Below are 20921 nucleotides of genomic sequence, written 5' to 3'. Positions count from 1 at the left end.
CGTTATTCAGTTCGAGTCCTAATCTTGTCAGCCTATAAACCATGGACACGAAAACTGCTCTGGTGGAGTGATGCTACGAGGGGGAAATGATATCCTGTTCCAAAAAATATCATTATTACTGTCAATAAGATTTCCAAACAGACTTTATGTAAGGACAATAATCTGAGCTCACCCTCGTGTTGCGTCTTTTACTGGACTTTCCTTCACAGCTGAGGTTTACACACACACACACACCAAGTCATTCATTCATACAGTCAGTCAGCAGTAAGTGGCAAAACTGTAAATTAGACAAAGGCTCGAATTTTCAAATTTTTTTCTGCTGAACAATAACAACAACAACCGCGGCAGCAGGTACGATGCCTGACAAGCAGCTCTAAGATTACTGGGTGGGGGGATAAACTGTCTACTGACACACGCACACACACACACACACACACACACACACACACACACACACACACACACACACACACACACACACACACACACACACACACACACACACACACACACACACACACACACACACACACACACACACACACACACACACACACACACACACACACACACACACACACACACACACACACACACACACACACACACACACACACACACACACACACACACACACACTTCTACAAGCTGCAACTACCCTAAGTCACCGCGACCGGTTTAATAACACCTTGGGGCGGAATAATTTACATGTGTGTTTCACACACTCAGCTGACACTCACACACACGGTGATTTACACCGATTACAGTAAACAGTTAAAACAAGATTTAAATACCGACCATGTGGCGAAAGAAGTGAACGGAAAAACAATGCAGCCAGCGGCGCGAGGTGAGGGTCAGAGCCTCACACACAGTTCATACTGCATTATGTTCGTTTTTTTAAAGTGGTAAATGTGCTTTATTTCTAGGGAGCAGCATTTAATATGTCATCATAATAATAACGGAATTACTCCAGAATTAATCAAATCCTCAAATTCAAAAGATATTATTTTCCTCCAGTGAAATACAGAAGCAGAATTAAATGTTGGTACTAGATCAGAAAGAGCGACCTGACAACCAGAGTTTACAGCTGTAACGTTCCACATGTTCAAATTAACCTTAATTTCCCCATAATAAAGACCTATTACAAATCAATATCTACTATTCACAATGTTTTATATTAGAGGAACAAGAAGTAAGGGAAGGATGAAACAAACAAGTTTTTTATTGAAAAACTATAATGTGTGTAATTAAGTCAAATTCTAAAAATCTGAAATTCAATTGCTCGCTGAATCTTCCTCTTAAAACACAGCAGGTGTGAAAAAAATGTGCTTACTCAAAATGTGCCGGTGATAGATTTTCTAATTCCTCATTTAAAAATTCAATAAGCCGATGCCGATATGTCCAATGCTATCCAGGAAAAAACCCTGGAAACAGCGCTGGTGTCAATGCAAAACTGTCCCAACGCGAGCAGTTGCTAAGAGGATGGTGGGAGGTTGGGCGAGGAGGGATGGAGGAGGAGGAGGGGGGGTGCGTGAAAAGGGTGAGAGCAAGCGAGCACGAAGAGGAGGGATAGAAATGAAAATCCCATCGTTCAAACGCAATTTCAAAGCTGTGTGCGCTCCAGCCAAGAGCCACGGGCGCACAAAGAGGACTTTGTCCCGGCAGCAGAGGCTCATGGGATAGGGGACGGAGGAAGAATGCCCGCTGCCCCGGCAGAGAGCCTAGTGTGACTGCCACTAAAGGGCCCTGTTTAGTCCCACTCTTGAAATGCATCCTACACAAATACCATCCACCGTCGCCCCTGACCTCTTTGGGAAGGGAAAAGAAAACTCGGTACAGTAGAAAAAGGCTACGTAGGCGCTAATGGCAACGATCATTGTCTGTGACTGTACACGCAGCCGCAATGCAACGACACCTCGTCCGGAAGGCGAGAGAGAGGATCACCGAGGGGTCAGGAAATGTTTGCCAGGCCACAGAGTCTGACAGCTCAGTATGCAGGGCAGCGAGCGACACGGCGCGGCGATTCCAACCGGAGCCGCCGGTTGAATGCAGAGTGAACCATTGAGAGCTCAGTATTAATACCCAGGCCGGTCCAGCTCTGGTATTTTGTTGTGATAGCCGAGGTGGGAATGTTCCGATGAGAATATAACAGACACCAGCTGAGGGGGAGGAGGAACCAGATGTTAAACGGCTTTCTGCGGTAAGGCTAAATGAAAAAGATAAGCATACCCGCCGCTTGAGCTATGATTGCTGTCCTGTTCTAGGGCCACGCCGCGATGAGAGATCGCAACGGGATCGCTTGTACAGTAGATGCGCATCTCCGTTGCCTCTGACCGTGGAAGATGTTCAAATATGTCCGAAAGGCGAAAGAAGAGAGGTACCTACGTTAACGCCCCAGTGTGTAATATTTGGAATTTTCTGGCGGAATCGGTTGGTAAAAGTTGCAAAACGCTACCAACTGAGCAGCCGACAGGGGACAATTTAGGGCGGCGCACCGCTGATTCCATCTCCGTCTGAAAATTCAACGCGAATGCGACGTATCCTGTAGCGCTTTGTGCAGCAACCGTATTCAACACAACATAGCAAACATGGAGACTCACACGGACGTAGGGGTCCACCTCATGTTACTATATTTAACTTATTCACAGTTGACAAGAAAACATCGTGATTATACATATATGAACACGCAGTTATGGACAATATGTTCAATTTCTGTGAATGAGTTCTTCTAAATATTACACCCTGTAGCTTTAAGGTTATAAACATTTTGTGATGATTTGTTTTTGAAACCGATATATTCTTCATTCTTGATAGCGCCTGGGAATGTCTCTCCTCTCCGAGAGACTGGAAAGATGAGTGTTAGCGAGGTCATCCTATCTTAGCCGAAGATGTTTCGGGGAGCGGCATATGGTCGCAGTAATTTAGCTCACGTCTTGCAAGACGCACTGCGGTAAATATCGAGGATATACTCAAGACAGCTTTGACGACAAAAGGGTTTTAATGCCTTTGTCCCGAAAGCTCAGCTACTTCGCCAGCATGTGTTCCCCATTCATTTGATCAGGAACAACACATACGGTGCATCTTGCCTGCAGCAGTCAGCGTCAAGCCGTCTAGTACAGTACATGTCCTGTAAGCTACTGTGTGTTAATAATGCAGAGCTTTAAATCTTCGTGCTGGCAGAGCTTAAAGCGAACACACAGCATGGCCTCATGTGCACCCTGGGCGCGCGCGCGCGCGCGCACACACACACACACACACACACACACACACACACACACACACACACACACACACACACACACACACACACACACACACACACACACACACACACACACACACACACACACACACACACACACACACACACACACACACACACACACACACACACACACACACACACACACCCTGTAAAGAGACAGTTAAAACTGAATGGGTTTTTTTACAGTCCACCAGCCGACCTGTGTCTCTCCCAGTCGTCCCTATGGCAAGTCCGACTATGTTTACAAAGGACCTAATGTACGTGACGTGTTTATTACCACAACAGACACGAATAAAAAAAACAAGAAAAAGCCTCTAGGGAGCTGTAGGCCTCAGGTCGGACGGACGGGGCCGTGGTTCACATTGAGACAGAAACATCAATTCTAATTGATTCAAAACGTGAATCCTCGTCTAAACTTGAAAGGTTTAAATAGTGAAAGATTTAAAAAAAATGGGGTTTGTTTATTTTATCGCAGGTCAAGCTGGACTTTCAGAGCCACAGAGAATATCCAGTACGCCTGTATCTTTCATGGGATGGTCAATCGATGAAGATGAACTCATCAGGATGCCCAGAAAGACGATAAATCAACAAAAGAAAAGATTGGATTTCCAGCGTTTAACCAATTCATCCAATCAAATTTCCAGAGACCCTTTCTACTCTTCTACTCGTCTCACAATGCTCATCTTATTTCAACACAACTGTCAGCAAAAGGTTTTTGCAAAACCCTGTGAGGAAAAAACATGGTGGGTTGTTGAAATTTCTTGAACTAACCACATTCATCAGGGGCGGGAGGAAAATGCATTTCTTTTATAACATCGTCGGTCTTGTTGTGTCCTGAAGAAATGAAAAGTCAAGAGTCACTTCAGGATTGCAGACGAGAGCCTGGACAAATAACGGCGTCGTTGTCAGGTCATCGTTTCTCACGGCAAAACCGTCTCTTTTTGTTTGGACCCGTCTACATTAGTCTCAGGGAAAGAATGTCCAACACCGAATCAATACTTGAAGAAATAATGTTCAAAAGTCTGCCAGGTGTCCAACTCGACCTTTACACTCATCAACCACGAAAGTCCTCGCACTTTCTAGGGATCGTCCTTTGAATCATAACGGGGGGCAAGTCCCCTTAAAGTCGGAGATGCTAAAGGAGACCGTGCAGTCGCGGTCTGTTCTCCCTGACTTTACTAAGTTAAACCCATTTGTATAAGAACCTAAATAATCTTTATAATCCACTCTTTCATCCCATAGTATAAGACCATGCTCATCAAAATGAAACCACTCTGCTGGTTGCACTCACGCATGCAACCAGGAGAAGTCCCCGCAGCGTCCATCTGACCAAACAAGAGGATTTCTTTCAGTCCACATGACGGACAAGGGTCCTTCCCCCTGGGGGGGGGGGGGTGTCCCAGAGAGAGCGACACAGTGGAGGTCAGAGAATAACTGCAGGACGTTCGGTTCTGCGAGCCTCAGATGGCTGCGGATTTTTTTTATTTTTGAGCTGTAAAAACACTGCAGCTGCTCCGATGTGGCAAAAAGGGAACAAATGAATATTTTAGCTACTCGGAAAAAGCTCAATTGAGATATTTTTTAAAAGGACATATTTCATTTTGTTGCCTACGACATTAGTGACATTGGGAAGTCCTAGCTCACAAGCTTTTTTTCCGAGTATTCAGCCGTCAGCTCGGGCTGCAACTGCGGATATTGTTTGTTATCGATTAATCTGTTTTTTTGGTCCATTAAAACTGTCACAGAGGAGCAAAGACACAAGAAATTATTCAGATTCAAGAAGCTGAAATCAGGGAATTTTGACTTTAAAAAAACAAAAAACTACTTGAACAGATTGATCAATCATAAAAATAGTAAATATTTGGTTTATAAGTTGATTACTAATCCATTCATCGATTAACTGCTGCAGCTCTACCATCAGCTAATATTTGAGTCTGGAGCCTAACACATCTGTTCCAAATATGAGATTCCAAGTTGTACAGCGTTGATGTCTCGTATGTCGTGTATCTCACTTCTCAAAGTGTCCCAACTCTGCCCATCATCAACTTTCCACCAGCATGTAAACTACACACACTCCACTGGCATTTAGCAGTCGAGTGGCGCAAAAAACATTTTGATCTTTCTGCCATCGTACACGAAGCGCATCGCTGCGGGAGCGTCTCCGGATTAAGGAAGTGGGACGTTGTGCAGAGCATGAGGCCTTTTGTGAGTTGGGCTATTTGGATAAAAGGTGCCGTGCATAACTATCAACTTCACATGAACAACGGACGGGCGGTTATGGTTCACATCAAACCCAATATAAAAATGTACAAAAGTCTGTTTACACACGATAAAAACAGGTGAACCCTCCAGTGTACGACGCTACGCCATTTCGTCGATTCCATCGGAGCATCGGCGACTGCATTCGCCTGCATTGTGCCGGCAGACTCGAGCGCCGTGTTGACTGTCAACCCGACGTCAGCGCTCACATTCTCCTGCCAACATAGTCGCACTTTTTCCGTGAATGGAGAATTACCGCTGTTGCTGTAAACAGGGTGACGTGTGCAGGTGTCGCAGGTGTTGCCTCGGCACGCCCCCCACGCCCCCCCCCCCTCGCGGGGGTTTCTTCAGGAATCAGCAGATGACGGTGTCGGGCCCTTTCGCACACATACATGTTTTGGTATTATACACACAGAGTAGAAGGAAAAGGAAGAAAACATACGAGGTTAAAAGACTTGACGCTGCCATGATAGAATGGATGCGAGGACGTGAATTATTCTTTCGCACACCGAGTGCTCGTCTACCAGCGCAGTGCTTCATTTGAGTCTCTGGTTTCCAGCCGGACAGAAAAGTCCAACTTTGAAATTCGCGTAACTACAGGTGGCTAAGTAAATAAATAAATAAATAAAAGAAAGACCCACGTGTGAGTGAAAGGTGTGATGAGTCTGAGGGACCCGACCAACCGCGCCGCTGTTTACGCACAACAGATTGGAACCACCCCGTCCACAGCAGCGTCCCTGTCAGACGGGGGCCAGAGGCTCAAAACACAGACAGTCGGGTTTTAGGGGTTATGGGCAGTGTCGGGCTCTGGAAAGCAAATACAGGAAAACCCTGCAAAGACCCATCAGACGGATCAGCGTCTTCATATTCACACGAACAGAGGGAGTCGATTTCATCCGTCGTCTGTATTCTTGGAACGTATTTCTCTGTAGATAAACCTGAGGGGTTCTGAGGCGAATGTCTACACATGACTTCTTCTCCAATATTTAAAATCTGAGAAGCTCATATCACTCTGATGCAGTGTGCAGCCCAATGTGAGAAACACCAAGAAAAAAAAAAGAAAGAAAGAAGAAGATATTAATATCTCCTTGAAGGGACTCGACCTTGACCCCATGTTTAATTAACGCCTACGGCCTCACACCACCAAAACCGGAGCGAAGAAAAAAACTGCCGACATCAGCAGGAGTTTACACTTTAACTCGCAATCACCGAACGTGACCCCTCTCCTTTCTCAGCGTTCACTCAAACTGCGCCGGAGCTCTTTGTACCCGAGCATCCGCAGGTCACAGCCTGAGGGCCGCATCGCACTCTGCACTCCGCGGGACAGAAGAACACCAGCACCGACACAAATGGACGCCAGCGCGCCCACGCACACACACACAAACACGCACACACACACACACACACACACAAACACGCACACACACACACACACACACACACAAACACACACACAAACACACACACAAACACACACACAAACACACACACACACACAAAAGAAAAAGAACCCAGACACACTTAAGTCGACAACCAAGGACAAAAGCGACAGAGAGACACGCATTCATACGCGGTACCCAGGAGACTCTTATCAACGCGAGCACGACAGTATCTGAAGAGCCATTACTCCCTGTAAAAAAATAAATAATAACAGACTCGTCACTCAGCGGCTATTTCTGGCCCCGCAAAGTGGACTCAGCGACTTCCTCCTCGGGGGGGGGGGGGGGGGGGGGGGGGGGGGGTCGCGGAGAAGTTGCCGAGAAACGAGCGGCCTTATGAACGGAGACGGACGTCAACCTTAATCGGCCTCGACGTGGAGTCCGTCGGAACTCACTGAGGGGTTTGAGGATGCTGTTGCTGGCCTCGTCGTTGTTCTCCGCGTCCGACTTGTCCGAGGTGCCCTCCGTCAGCCGCTCCTTCCTGTCCTTGTGGCCGGGCCTCCGGCGGTGACGCCGCCGCCGCCGGAAGCTCTTGGGCACGTGCACGCCGATGTAGATGGTGTGGTGACCTGCAGGAGAAGAAACAACATGAAGAACAGATGAACAATCCTGACAGGCGCCCCCGACCTAATCAAGGGGGGCCACATTCTCACGCGGCCCCCCGCGAGACGGCGTAACGGAGCAGGGCGAGGGGGTCGCGGTACACTGTCAGAACAAATATTTGGACATGGAAAGAAGTGGCACGTAGCAGCGAAGACGGCGCGACCGCGTGCATGACTACGTCCTTGTTTTTGTTTTTTCACACGCTGGCCTGGCACCACATCAAAGACGGGGGACGGAGTGGATTTACACGTCGTCGTCGGGGGTTTCGGTGTCAATAATGAAAAAAAAAGCAGACTTCACGGGGACGTGGATTTCACGCCAACGCGCTGGACATATGGCAGATATTTATATATGTATGTCTATATTCAGGGCATTTATTTTTAACTGACGCAGATTTAAGTGTAATGCACACACACCTGGGTGATACAATACGCGAAGATCTGAGTCTGATTTAATGACATGGTAGGAACATACAGAATATTACGATGGTTCGCGATATGATTTATGCAATGTGAGGTTTAAAAATCACCAGGGGGGAAAATGCTATAGATAAAAACAGGGTGAGACAAAATGATTGACAGCTGAGATTGGTTTTTTTTTATTTTGTACAGTAGGAGGACGTGGAGACGTGTCGTCCATCTTAATGTGCAGTCATTGTATCGCATCGTATTTTAAGAAGGTGGATGATAATAATAAGAATCAATATCCACCTTCTCTGTAATACCTGCATACTTTCAGTTGTAAGTTTGACTGTCCAGGCCTCAGGACGCTACGTTTTCAAAGTCAAAGGTTAACTCTTTCTAAGCGGAGGAAAAATTTGAAACAAAAAGGCTCCTGAAGCAAAAGCCTCAGTGCGATCAGTGTCAAACGTCGCCTTTCTTAAGGCCGGTCGGGGGAACGCTGAGCCAAGCACTGCACATGACCCGACCCAGGAAGTGACTGACCCCCCCCGGACACGACGAACAATGACGCCTCTTGAAGCACAACAGCGTTTCATTATTCCGCCGCACCACAATGCCTCGCTTTACAGGGGGGGTTCATCTAAATTCACCGACACCGACGGACGAGGGAAGATCGGAGCGGCTTGAAAGTGAACGCGTTACTTTTCTGTGGAGACACTGGATTATCAGCCTCAGCCTCCCACAACAACAGAGAGAGGATCAAACTAAATAAATATATATATATATATATATATATATATATATATATATGTATATATATGTATATGTATATATAAATGGTTTGGTTTTTAACCGTGAAGATGTAATAATAACACAGATCCAACAGCAACCTTTGTTTTTTTATTTAATCTTATTTGTTACAAGTATTATATTTTGTACATACTAACCCTTTTTTGTACATTTTTTTAATATATTCTTGTCCACTTTACTGCTGTAATACCCAAATTTCCCCATTGTGGAATGAATAAAGGTTTATGTTATCTTATCTTAGCTACATGCGAGGAAATATTTGGCAAACGCTGTTTTACGATTTCCTTCAGTGCGTCGGCACTTTCCCCTCTCGCATGGCACCAAAGTGAACGGCAAACAAACACGGGGGGCGGAGAGAGAGAAAATGAAGAAGTTGGGAGAGAGACTAGAAAGGCAAGAGACAAAGACAAGCGGGGACCCGGCTCCCGGGACAGGACCAGCATCGGTTCACCAGAGTTTTTGGTTCAACAAGGATGACGGCTGGTTGATGTGACAACATGAAAAACGCAGGGGGGGGGGAGGGGGGAGAAAGATCAATCGAACGAGGCTGCGGCGGGCCCGCCGGCATCGTATCGTCATCATCGCAGGCCAAAAAGAAGAAGAGAAAAAAGAAAAGAAAAGAAAAATAAAACACAAAGTTTATCTCCTCTGGGAAACAGAGGAGAGTCTGGTCGGACGACCTCAGCAGATTACACCCGGTGACCTGTGACCGTTTGAGAGTTAAAGCTCTGGATGAATCAGGCCTTTTCGATCAAAGTCCATGCAGACGGACAATTTTCTAGTATCAGATTCATATTTGGCATCAAAAAATTGTCTTTTTTAAGGGGGCACGTCAGTCCCCAGTTTCAACGTGGGCCCATGAGCCGTGCGGTTCCTTGAGATTCCCAAATTTCCCAGCAGGTATTCCCACTTTTTTCCAGGTATACTTTATTTCAGCACACATACCTACTTTTTATATTTGTTCAATAAACAACTTTATAACCCCCCGTCCCGGGACATATTTGCACTACTATTCATCCCAGTGACGGCCTCTTACTGTACTCAACTTATTACGACTGTCTATAGTGTACACGTCTGTCCATAGGGTATTTATTATACTCTTCATATCATGCATTATTTCACTTACTTCGCGTATTGATACTGCGGATTCTTGTCAATACTGTTCATACTGCACATATCCTACTTATATTCCATATGAATAGGATATGTACGGCTTTTTTTTTTGCACTTCTACTTAGATATGATGATAAAGTTGATTTTAATCTCATCTAAAAATCACGATTTTCCCCCCTTTCCTTCCGCTGGAGCGACTCCAACACAATACTTCTTCTGCCCCGATGTACAGACATAGCTTCACGCTTAGACGGCCAGTAGAACCTTATTCATTCAGAAACGCGATGCAACGAGAGGCGGATGGCCCGGACGGCGACAAAAGGAAGAGCGGAGACACGCACGGAGCGCAGGGAAAACTAAAGAGGATAAAGACCGTCGGAGCTGATGGATGAGCAATAAAGCAGAGCGCCGAGACGTTTGCACGGGCGGAACGGCGACAGGACAGGAGGCGAGAGAATGAGAGGAGAGGGGCGTGAAGAACCGCCGAGTCAAGGGGGAAAGGGAAAGGAAGATTTGCACACTGCCAGGGAAGCTTTGTAAAAAGAAACGACTTCCTCTTCTCTTTTTTTTTAAGGGGGGGGGGAGAACACGCTGAATCAAAATGAGATCCTTGTGTCCGCTGGGAGGTTTGTTTTCGCCATCCAGATTTCTGAGGAGATGCAACGCCGAGCGCCAGTTTCCGCAGTAACCGCGCTTTTGCTGCTGCCGGCCCGACAGGGGAGGATGGCGACGGGGCCGCACGGCGCTGACAGCATGCTAATACTGACCCCGCTTTGAAACGGCACTGTCGGGACCCCGGAGCGGAGAGATGGTGACAGCCGGTCTTTTTGTGTTTTTTTGTTTTTTTCAGAAGAAAACTATTCCTCCTCCTGTTGTTTCGGTTTGTGACTCAGCAGTATCCGCAACTGTGATTTATGTTCTACAGCAAATACAAACAGCGACGTCACACGACACATTGTGCGTTCAGGGGCACGAGATCCTGCGTCACGCGTTGTCATTCACATACGCACAGAGGGTTCGACCTCATCGCGCACACGCGCAGCCGAGAGGTCACGGAGGCAGGAGGCCAGCGGCAACAAGTGAATCGTCTATTTTCACCATTGACGTCGTCCGTGACGCAGCAGGGGTGAGATACCACGCCACTGGAATTAATAACACCGGCCGAGACGGTGTCTGGATTAAGATAATTTGGCCATTGGACCAAAGCGCCGCCGCTCGCCAAAAGGTTTTTTTTTTTATCTGGTACAATGTGAGAAATGTCAGGCCACCTCATCTGTTTTTGTTCTTTTGTTTTTATCAGTGCTCCGGGCGGACGGCGCGGGGGGGGGGGGGTGGGGGGGTGGGGGGGATTCCGTCAGAAGACGAGGACACACGCAGACACAGCTGAGACGCTCTGGTCTTACGCACGGGGAAGCTGGGCGGACCTGCAGCAGCGTTCAGGCCGAGGTGACACCTGACAAAATGTTGATCTGCAGCGTTGAGGGACACGTGTTGCCGACTCTGCGAGTAGGTTACTAAGCGGCTCATTCCAGTGGTTCTACGAGTCACATACAGCCTTGTCACACAGTCGAAAAGTGCAACTACTCTACGCGTCGCTTCGTTCACATCCATGTCTGTGCAGTGCGATAATCTATTCGAGGCTGTGGACGCCTTACGTCAAATCTGCATTAATGTTCGTCTTAAAGGGGCGGCAAGCGATTTCTTTGGAGAAAGATTGTTTGTTGTTGATGGTTTTTTTTTCTTTTAACCGCACCGCTCGAACCTGCAGCCTCGGGTACGGGAGGCGGACGCGCTAACCACGAGGCCAAAACCCCCGAGCAGTAGCGTCTGTCAACAGGCAGTGTGGTGTGGTGCGGCCCGCACCATTTTTTGGGGGGTTTTCAATTTACAGAGTCAGGGCTGAGCCTTTTTTTTTAAATCATAAAGCAACATTAAAGAATTTCTGGAAAACAATTCAAATGTAGTTTTTGTCATGTAGAGAGAATAAATCTTAATCGATTTTTTTCTGAAATCAACAACAGCGACAAAAGAGCTGGAGCTGGAACTGGCTCTACTCCAGGACCGGGCCCTTTAATCTGCTGGACCGGGACCAACAACCCGCTTTGTCAAGGCGCAGCGTAAACGTCATCGCCGCGTCAACCCGACCTTGGCTCCGAGGCAACGACGAAGCGTTGGGAGTTTTCGATTTTTGCAGTTGGTCGGGCTGAAAAATCCAGACGAGTCTACTTCACACGTGCCATTTGATTGTGTAATTGAAAGGAGGGGAGTCTTTATATTACTGTCTGCTACATGGTCCACTTCATCCGATTTGACAGAGTTCAACAAGATGTGATATTAAAATGAAGCTCAACTACATTCCTTAGGTGCCAATTCTACTATTGCTACATTATTTTACTCTGCACAGATTATTAGGGGTTACTCACGAGAGACAGAAAGGCCGACATTAGTGATGAGATTAGTGAGGTAAACACAGGATCACATGCTCCCTCGCTCCTCGTCGTTCTGGTGCCAGCTCGGTACACAGGCGAGCGTCGCGGTGTACGTACGCGCAGGAAGCGCCTGGAATTTGGCACCCGCTAAAAGGTTAAGTGAGTTCACTTCCTGTTTCTTTTTGCTTTTTCAATTCCCTCGCTTGGAAAAAATAGAACCAAAACGAACGGAGCTGAGAAGGAAGACGGACAACCAAAAACAACACGACACAAACTTTTGACGTTCGAGATGAAATGGCATTGCAGCGACATGACGGTGTGCCGGTGAACTCACCCTCCACCTCCTCCTCGTCGCAGATGTGCTTGACCAGGGACGCCCCGCGGTCCAGCACCGCCTCGTCCTCCATCCTGTAGTAGTAGAAGAGAAAGAAGGACTGATCACACTTTTCCTCCAGCGACAGCGTGGAGCCATAGCTCCTGGGCTCGTTCACCTGCAGCAGGTTGGGGCTGGGAGTCAGTCGGGTGCTGCTGGTGGCGCTCATCTCTCATCCCCCATTAAAGGAAGAAAGACTCATTGACGGACAAGCCCCCTCCTGCGACTACATCCACATCTAGAGACCTATAGCCACCTTAACCATACGGGGGGGGGGGGGGGGGGGGGGGGGGGTTCTTTTCCTTCCAGCGAGTGCTCGTAATGGTCAAGCGTGAGCGGCGTGTGTCGTCCTTGAGGAGGGCAGGTACGGAGTAATGGATTTAATCTCGGCGTAGGAGGAGGGTGAGGGAGAGGACAGGAAGTCTGCGCTGATTGAGCGTGACGACCACAGTGACCGGTCGTTCCGTCAAAGAAAAAGAAAAACTAAACTTGGATCTGGTCAAAAACGGCGTCTGAACTCTGTCGCGACTTGATCGATTGGACACAGAGTCGTGGTTTTATTACTGAAAAGAGGCAAAAACATTTAAAAGTGTTGTGTCTAATCAGTCACACGCCCACACACACAACAAAGCCTCTCCATCTGCTGGTTAATGCCCCCCCCCCCCCCTCCTCTCCACCTAAGAAACAAGTGGGGCATCACATGTCTGTCTACTCATCCGCCCTTACAGGATTACGTCGGCTTTACTTAAGTGACCACACACACACACACACACACACACACACACACAAACACACACACACACACACACACACACACACACACACACACACACACACACACACACACACACACACACACACACACACACACACACACACACACACACACACACACACACACACACACACACACACACACACACACACACACACACACACACACACACACACACACACACACACACACACACACACACAAAAACGGCCGGAGTGTTTCCCAACAAACATTCGACGTGTAAAGGATAAAAAGATGTTTCATTCGAGGGCCGAGTGTGAAGCCGGAAAGGAGTGTTGTTTGTTTGATTTCGGAGGTGTGGGCAAATACTGGACGTATCCTCAGTCCGCTGAGCGAGCGGCTGCCACAAACATAAGCGGACTGAGGATATAATATTTCATTAGCCGATATAAACCAGTGCACACATAAATACATAGAATATAATTGTTCTAACAGGACAAAATATGCTTTTAATGTTTTTGTTGTCTGATTGTTTAAAGGTTTCCTAAATGTAAGATTAGTTTCTAAGGACATTTATAGTTAAGTCACTAAATATTTCATCTTCTGCAGAGACTTAATCCGTTGCAAGTCAAAGTGGACAGTCGGAGAGAGACACTGGACGCAAGGCGCTCAGGGGTCAAAGGTCGGCTCGGGCAGAGTATTGTTCCAGCTGGCTGCGATTCAAAGTCTCACCGAGAGATTGTTATAGTGTAACTGGAGTGTGAGTGTGTGAGTGTGTGTGTGAGTGTGTGTGTGTGTGTGTGTGTGTGTGTGTGTGTGTGTGTCCTTCCACAGCCAAATGACGAGTGTTATTTTAATTTTGAGAATCTGTAAATATCCAAACTAATCAGTGTTTCTACGGAATCAGAGTTGTTTTACCACTTAGAAATGAATTAGAGATGTTTTTAGACAGTGTTGTTTTGCTTTGGGCAGCTGCGGCTCAGGAGTTGGAGCGGGTCGTCCACTGACCAGAAGGCGGAGGGTTTGATACCCGGCTCCTCCGGTCCGTGTGCCGGGGAAGACAACTAACCCTGAATTGGGTGAGCGTGACTTGTACTGTAAAGAGCTTAGGGTGATCGATTAGACCAGAAAAGCACTTCTAGTGTTTAAAGTTGCTTAAACTAACTGGTAACAACTAAGAAGTAATATCATCTACACATTTGATATAGCAAATGACTTTTGTGAAGGAAAAAAAAGCTATTGAGTGCAGGATTTCTTGCAGGAGGCCTCTCACCTCTGTTCATCCTCCTAACACTTCCACTTCCATCCTCCTCCATTGCCACCTATAGAACGACCCAGGACATAACAGGCCTGAGCCTCCGTCCGTTTCAATCCCTGAGCTTTACACATCGTCAGAGAGAGAAAAGAAAACCACTCGCTTTATTAAACTTTTCCAGCAAAATTGCATTGTAGCTCTGAAGTGGGAATTAAAGTATGAAATCCACCGTCATCATTGCACATCAACAATTTTGTGATTTTGTTGTGTGCATTTAGTTATTTTGGTGATTTCTGAAAAAAATTATATTAATTTCTTAATCTACATTTCACCTCTTGTTCTGCTTATTCTGTTCCTACATTCCCCACAAGGCTCTTTCACATGTCTGAGAGGAGAGAATGACATAACATAGTTTAGTCATAGCTTTGCCTTTTTAAATTGCATAATGGACAATACGCTACCCAATAAGAGATTGATTCATTAAATAATTTATTGATAATAATCGACCACGTGTTTTAATAATCTCTGTGTGAAATGGCTCTAACATAAAAGCAGCAGGTTTAAAGCAACAGGAGAAACAAAAACTCGTCTTTGCATGGTGACGTTCTCGGACCGATCAGCTTGTATGAATATGAGTTGGTAACAATTACAGCTGTTGCACCGCTGGAAAAATTCACTCCCAGCAGCACGAAGTCGCCACAAAAGCACAGTTCACGTCTGAGATATGAGATGGCTGCTGCTCGTCACACAACAAGCGTCTGCTCAAGAACAGTTTATCACAAAAATGCAGATTAAATGAGATGCTACTTCAAAAACAAAAAGCCCTTTTTGTGTTTAACTGCATTTCGTTTAGAATTACCTAACCACAACATCAATTCAATGTCACTTCTTTCATACCCGATCTGATCCATTCACTTGGGATTTTGCTAATAACTTCACAAGCTATCCCTCGGCCTCTGAACTACGTTCTAGACGCACAAAAAAATATAAGTGACGTTGTGGCATTTGGAGTCAGAAGAATGTGAAGTGTGAAGTTAAAGGAACAAGACGAACGGCAGAACGGAAATTTCGTAGATCAATGTGTGTTCATTCAGGAATGTTTTAAGGATGGATTATTCCTTCAATCAGTATTTGTTAGATGTGCGTATTGACGTCCTGAAGCTAAACCTTCAAACGACCTCCTTTACGAGCCCTATAAGCCAATCAAAACTTGATACAACGCTGTTACTTTGCACTCCTGATTGTAAATTAGCAGCTATCTGCCCCGTCGCTGCACAGATAACGTATCAGTCTCCCCGTCCTTCTGCGGACCAACAGTCAATCTGCGTGTTGTGGCCTACATTCACTATCTGCTCACAGAGGCGTGTGTCCTCGGCACTCGACGGGCTGATCCCACTGCCGACAGTGTGTGTGTGTGTGTGTGTGTGTGTGTTTGTGATGGTATACACTATTCCGCTGTAGTCGTCACATGAGACATGAATAAATGTGTCCAGGTCGTAGATCTGTAGTATCCTGGACTCCAAACAAGTCAATGCAAAGCAAGTTAAACGTCCAGCGACTAACGATTATTTTCCTTGATTAAATCGATTAGTTTGGTCCATAAAATGTCAAAAACTAGTGAAATATGTCGATTGTGTTTCCCGTAACTCCCAAGACGATGTTTGAGTTTGTCGACGCACCAAAGATATTCAGTTTACTGTCGCGGAGGAGCAAAGAAACCAGATAATATTCACATTTAAGAAGCTGAAACCAGAGAATTTTGACTACTTGAAGCGATAAACGATTTTCAAAATAGTTGGCGATTAATTTAGCAGTCGATTAATCGATCAACTGTTGCAGATATCCGATTCCCCCCGCTGGAGGGGTTCCCTTCTCCGCACAATGTGGATCAAAAGGAATGTGTCGCAGTTTGAAGTTGTCACTATACGCAGGAGTAACGGGCACAAAAAACGATGCCGCAACTTTCCACTGCTTACTCAAAATAAACAGGGGGGGTCACATGGGACGCAAAAGTCAGGATTCATGAGGGATTCAAGGACCTTAGAACAGTGGTTTGACGACGATGTAAGACAAACGTCAAATAGTTTCCTATAATCACTCAGTTGAAACTGTTTTGACTTGATTCTCTGCAGCAACACACTACTAGGAATATTGGAGTGTAAATGAACTTTAAACAAGAGTGTGTTTTGTGTATCTCAATGATAATGATGCAAAAATCAGGTTAACAATTTGGTGGCAGTCACGGATTTAAAGACGTATACACGAATCTGATGCGGCCAATCCGCCTGTGAGATCCAATCTATACTGATTACATGCTTCTGTGATCGTTCAGCGCTAAAGCAACAAAGGTTAATGAGTGAACGGATGAAACCTTTATTGCCCCTCAGGGAATTTTGTTCGAGGTTGACTTGACTCTGCGCACGATTGTATCTGAGGTATGTTTTTTCTCGTTCTTTCTCCGAACGGCTGTTCCCGTGTCTTGGACACTTAAACTTTAACGCGTTTCAAAATGTTAAATGACCTTCTAAGTAAGTGTGTTAACGCCGAGCCCAGGAGAGGAGATTCGTTCGCAGCCCGCTCGGCTGAGTATAGGTCACATTGAGATCAGATGTAATGATACTTGTTGTTTTTTTTACATGAAATTGAAATGAAAGCAAAGTCCAACCGCCTCCAGCACCGGCTGAAAGTGAACGTCAGTCAGGAACAAATGCAACTTGTCAGATCTTGTTGTCAAATCACACTTGTCCCTGTAAAAGCCACTAACAAAATAAGCATTCACTCCTCCATTTATGTTCATAGGCTCGCTCGTAGGCTCCAAGGCTTGTGTATTCAATTTGTTTAACAGTAAAAAGAAAATGTCTGCGCAGAGTGAGAATCACTTACTTCTTGTTGCTCATCTCTCCGGGTTGATAAATCTCCTCACTGGATGTGCTGTGCAGAGCGGATCACCACCCCGAGCGGCCGCTGATGCTTGACCTGACGAGTAAAAACACATGACACGGTGGTCATTTTATCTGCTTGCTCTCCGTGGATTCAATGCACAGTACACAACCAGCATCTCTTCGTTTACAGTAACAACCATGAGGAACAAATCATCCAGAGATATTACATACTGCACAGGAATCAAAGGGAGACTTCTTCTAATGCGCCCGGGGGTTGATCCAGAAAATGAATTATGGTCGATGAGACTTGGAAACAATGCAACATTGTATCACAGAAAAAGGGAAAAGGCGCAAAAATATCATGCTGGCACTGTAATAACCCTGTCATACATTTACAGAACATTATCAGACTCGACAATGTGATGCAGCAGATATGGCAACAACAACAACAAAAAATCTAGTAGTAGACAAGCACAAGGAGTTTGACAACAGAATCATAAATCCTGCTAAGTGCATTCCTTCCAAGTCGTGTTTCTGTTCCAGGGAACACCGTGGCCAAAAACAAAAGACGCGCGCCAGATGCGCCTTTTTACGCACAAGCCGCCACGCTCCAATCCGCATGGACAAAACTTTCCACCACGCAGACAGTGACATTTATTACAGTAGAAGCTGCACGGGGCATGATTAGGAAAAACATAGCAGGAACAGTTTTCATTTATGGGTCGAGACGCCTCTTCACACGAGGCCCGGAGAGGAGAGTCTCCCCGCATGAGGACTTACCGCTGCAGTTGTTTTGGAATCTTTGGCTCCGTGCGCTCGGCTCCCGGTGTCGTCACCCCCGCGGTGGCATGAAGGTGAAGAAGTCTCCTCTCACTTGCTCGGGGGAGTTTGTATGTGCGTGGTGTCATTGCGCGGCGGCCGTTGCGCTCGGCACGCCGCCCCGTGCCGCCTCCTCCATCCCGCCGCTGGACCGTCCTTCTGTCAACGCCACTCCTCCGGTGGGAGGTCAGATTGCTCCACTGCTGCTGCACACCATCGTCTCGCCAACTTTTGGTTTCTTTTCCTCTCTTTCCCCCACTTGAACAGAGTCATTGAGGGATACAGCTGTGAGTGCGTGACGCATGGTTCAGAATTAACAGGCAGCAATATGTTTCACATTATTGAAAACATGAACAGAAGGGAAAATCAATCATATGCATATTAGGTTGTGATTCTACAGTAAATAAAAAAGCTCGATGAATTTAGACATGATATTTGTGTCTTTAAATATTCCTTGTGTGGAACAACAAATGAATCAGTGATTAAATCAGCATTCCTGTTCACATTTGCACCATTAAAATCTGACAGTTGTGCATCATTTGGGCCATAAATCCATCCATCGCTTCCTAAAAAATAAGAATAACAAAAAAGTATAACAGGATTATTGCAGTGTTCATATGAGAAAGATTGCTTGGGTTATTTATTTATTTCAGATGGTGAACTAAGTACTTTCGATCTACAGCGCCATCTGCTGGACGTGTGACGGAGACCAGCCAGCAGAGTGCTGTGCAGTGTGTGTGTGTGTGTGTGTGTGTGCGCGCTACTGTACCACACATATTCAAATGCTTACTAAGCAAACCTGGGTCACTCGGCCATTTTGTGTTATCTGAGATGACTCTTGTGTCTCTCCAACTATTTCCCTTTATTTATTTATTTATTTTTTACAGGTTTACATTCATACTTTGAGGATTTCTTCAGCCAAAGACTCAAATTACCCCCGAGCCGTCTGACTGTGTGTTTGCAGGATTTTCAGTTTTTTTTTTACAATAAGTTAAAGAAAATCAGATATGCATAAAGAAAACATAAAGAAATGTAGATATGCGTTTGTCCGTTATTTTCTTAATTTGACTTGGTACAGAGCCTCTTAGGATCATACTGGTTCGCTCACCATATAAGCACACTAAGGGCCCTGGAGTTCAACTTCCTCCTTCGGAGGTCTTGGGCCAAGCACCGTGCGCAGGCTGAGGCTCGGAGGCCACCCTGGCAGTCCGAGGCCTCGGGGGCACTGAGCCCCACTGGCCCGGTCCATAATCCAGCCTTGACGATGGCTTTAGCATCAGAGAACATCTGGAGGCGTCAGCTGTCCGTTGTTGTGTGTGATATCCAATGTGTCCAGGCCAGGGTGAAGAGGAAGGGGGGAGAGCACGGTACCCTGCGGAACATTAATAATCATTTTCGCTTCAACTATAATGGTGTTTTTGGCATTTTGAATAGTTTTGAAAACGAGGCCGTCCACATTAGGAACTAGTCCCATACTAAAAAAACTGAAGATCATAGACAGTGGAATGCGATGATGTCATCAGCATAAAACATCGGTTGAGGGAAACATTAAAAGAAAGAGATGATGTCACCCTGCCGCGATCAAAGTCGTGGTTTCTTTTGATTTTAAATCTATAAGAGTAACTGTCACAGCAAACGTGTATCGCTTTCAGCCGTCGATCACAGCTACGCAGAAGATACAAGAAGACTCAACATCTACAAAACATTTTCAAGCAGAAAGCCATGGCCAATAAAAATTCCCAGCGGAGTAATCAAGAGAGTGATCTGGTCATGTGTCCCCAGGAATATGAGGCGCCGGACTTGTGGAAGAAAATGGAAGAGATGCAGGACACCAGACGACTCAACGGCCTGTTCGAGGTCCACAGGTGCCACGCGGAGATCGAGGCCCAGATCAAGGTGAAGAAGCCCATGAAGGTGCAGATGCAAGAGGAGAAACTAGAGGAGAACACCCAGTTGATAGAGTACGAGAAGCAGAGGTACAGGCGCTTAAACGACTACAAGCAAAAGGGGCTGAAGGATCTCAAGGCTGAAGGGCTCTCCGATTCACACGTCTGCCATGCGGAAAAGAGGGCAAAGTACCTCGTGCAGAAAACATACCTTTGCCCGTCGCGGTTTACGGAAAGCGAAAGAGGGCAGTAGGAGCATCCTGAACGCCCAACCTACTTACCATCCATTTCCAAAGCAGCTAAAAGCAACATGACTGTACTGAAATCAACTGGAGGAGGGTCTGGTCCCACTTTTAGCAAATCCAATAGCTGCTCTGCCAATACCAGACACAAGGAGTCACGATTATCGGTCCGCGACAGACCTGCCCCTCCTGTGCATCTGCCACCCATAAGCTCCAACTGGGCCTCAAATTCAAACATCATCTTCCAAGGATGAAATGCGTTCACGTTTGGAAAAAAAGCTCCCCAAGTTCCGCTCTGCCCTGACGACTCCTTTTCCTTCCTTATGCCCCATACATTTCTCTTTTCTTTCCATATAATTACCAATTCCTATGATTGTGTCCAGGAGGCAGACACCCTCGTCATTCAAGG

The 20921-nt window shown here is 46.2% G+C and overlaps 1 protein-coding gene across 7 annotated transcripts in view; it reads right to left on the bottom strand.

Annotated features, from left to right (window-relative positions):
* slc4a4a (solute carrier family 4 member 4a) overlaps positions 1 to 19835 on the bottom strand; it is a 50729-nt gene extending 30894 nt beyond the window's left edge. For 2 of the 7 annotated variants that reach the window (XM_035639873.2, XM_035639872.2), the window contains exons 1-5: positions 19493 to 19833; positions 18346 to 18642; positions 17567 to 17659; positions 12654 to 12727; positions 7359 to 7532 (exon numbers count right to left, since the gene is read on the bottom strand). In XM_035639873.2, the coding sequence (XP_035495766.1) occupies positions 7359 to 7532; positions 12654 to 12727; positions 17567 to 17580 (262 nt within the window). In that variant the 5' untranslated portion in view covers positions 17581 to 17659; positions 18346 to 18642; positions 19493 to 19833. Of the gene's footprint in view, positions 1 to 7358; positions 7533 to 12653; positions 12728 to 17566; positions 17660 to 18345; positions 18643 to 19492 lie in introns of all 7 variants that reach the window. The other 5 variants (XM_035639874.2, XM_035639875.2, XM_035639871.2 and 2 more) reach the window with 4 other exon arrangements.
* Between the last annotated feature and the right edge of the window lie 1086 nt (positions 19836 to 20921).

Source organism: Scophthalmus maximus, chromosome 19 (assembly GCF_022379125.1).
Source record: "Scophthalmus maximus strain ysfricsl-2021 chromosome 19, ASM2237912v1, whole genome shotgun sequence".
NCBI classification, from domain to species: domain Eukaryota; kingdom Metazoa; phylum Chordata; class Actinopteri; order Pleuronectiformes; family Scophthalmidae; genus Scophthalmus; species Scophthalmus maximus.
The sequence above is the reverse complement of the archived record's forward strand: the minus strand, read 5'-3'. Positions and strand labels throughout refer to the sequence as shown.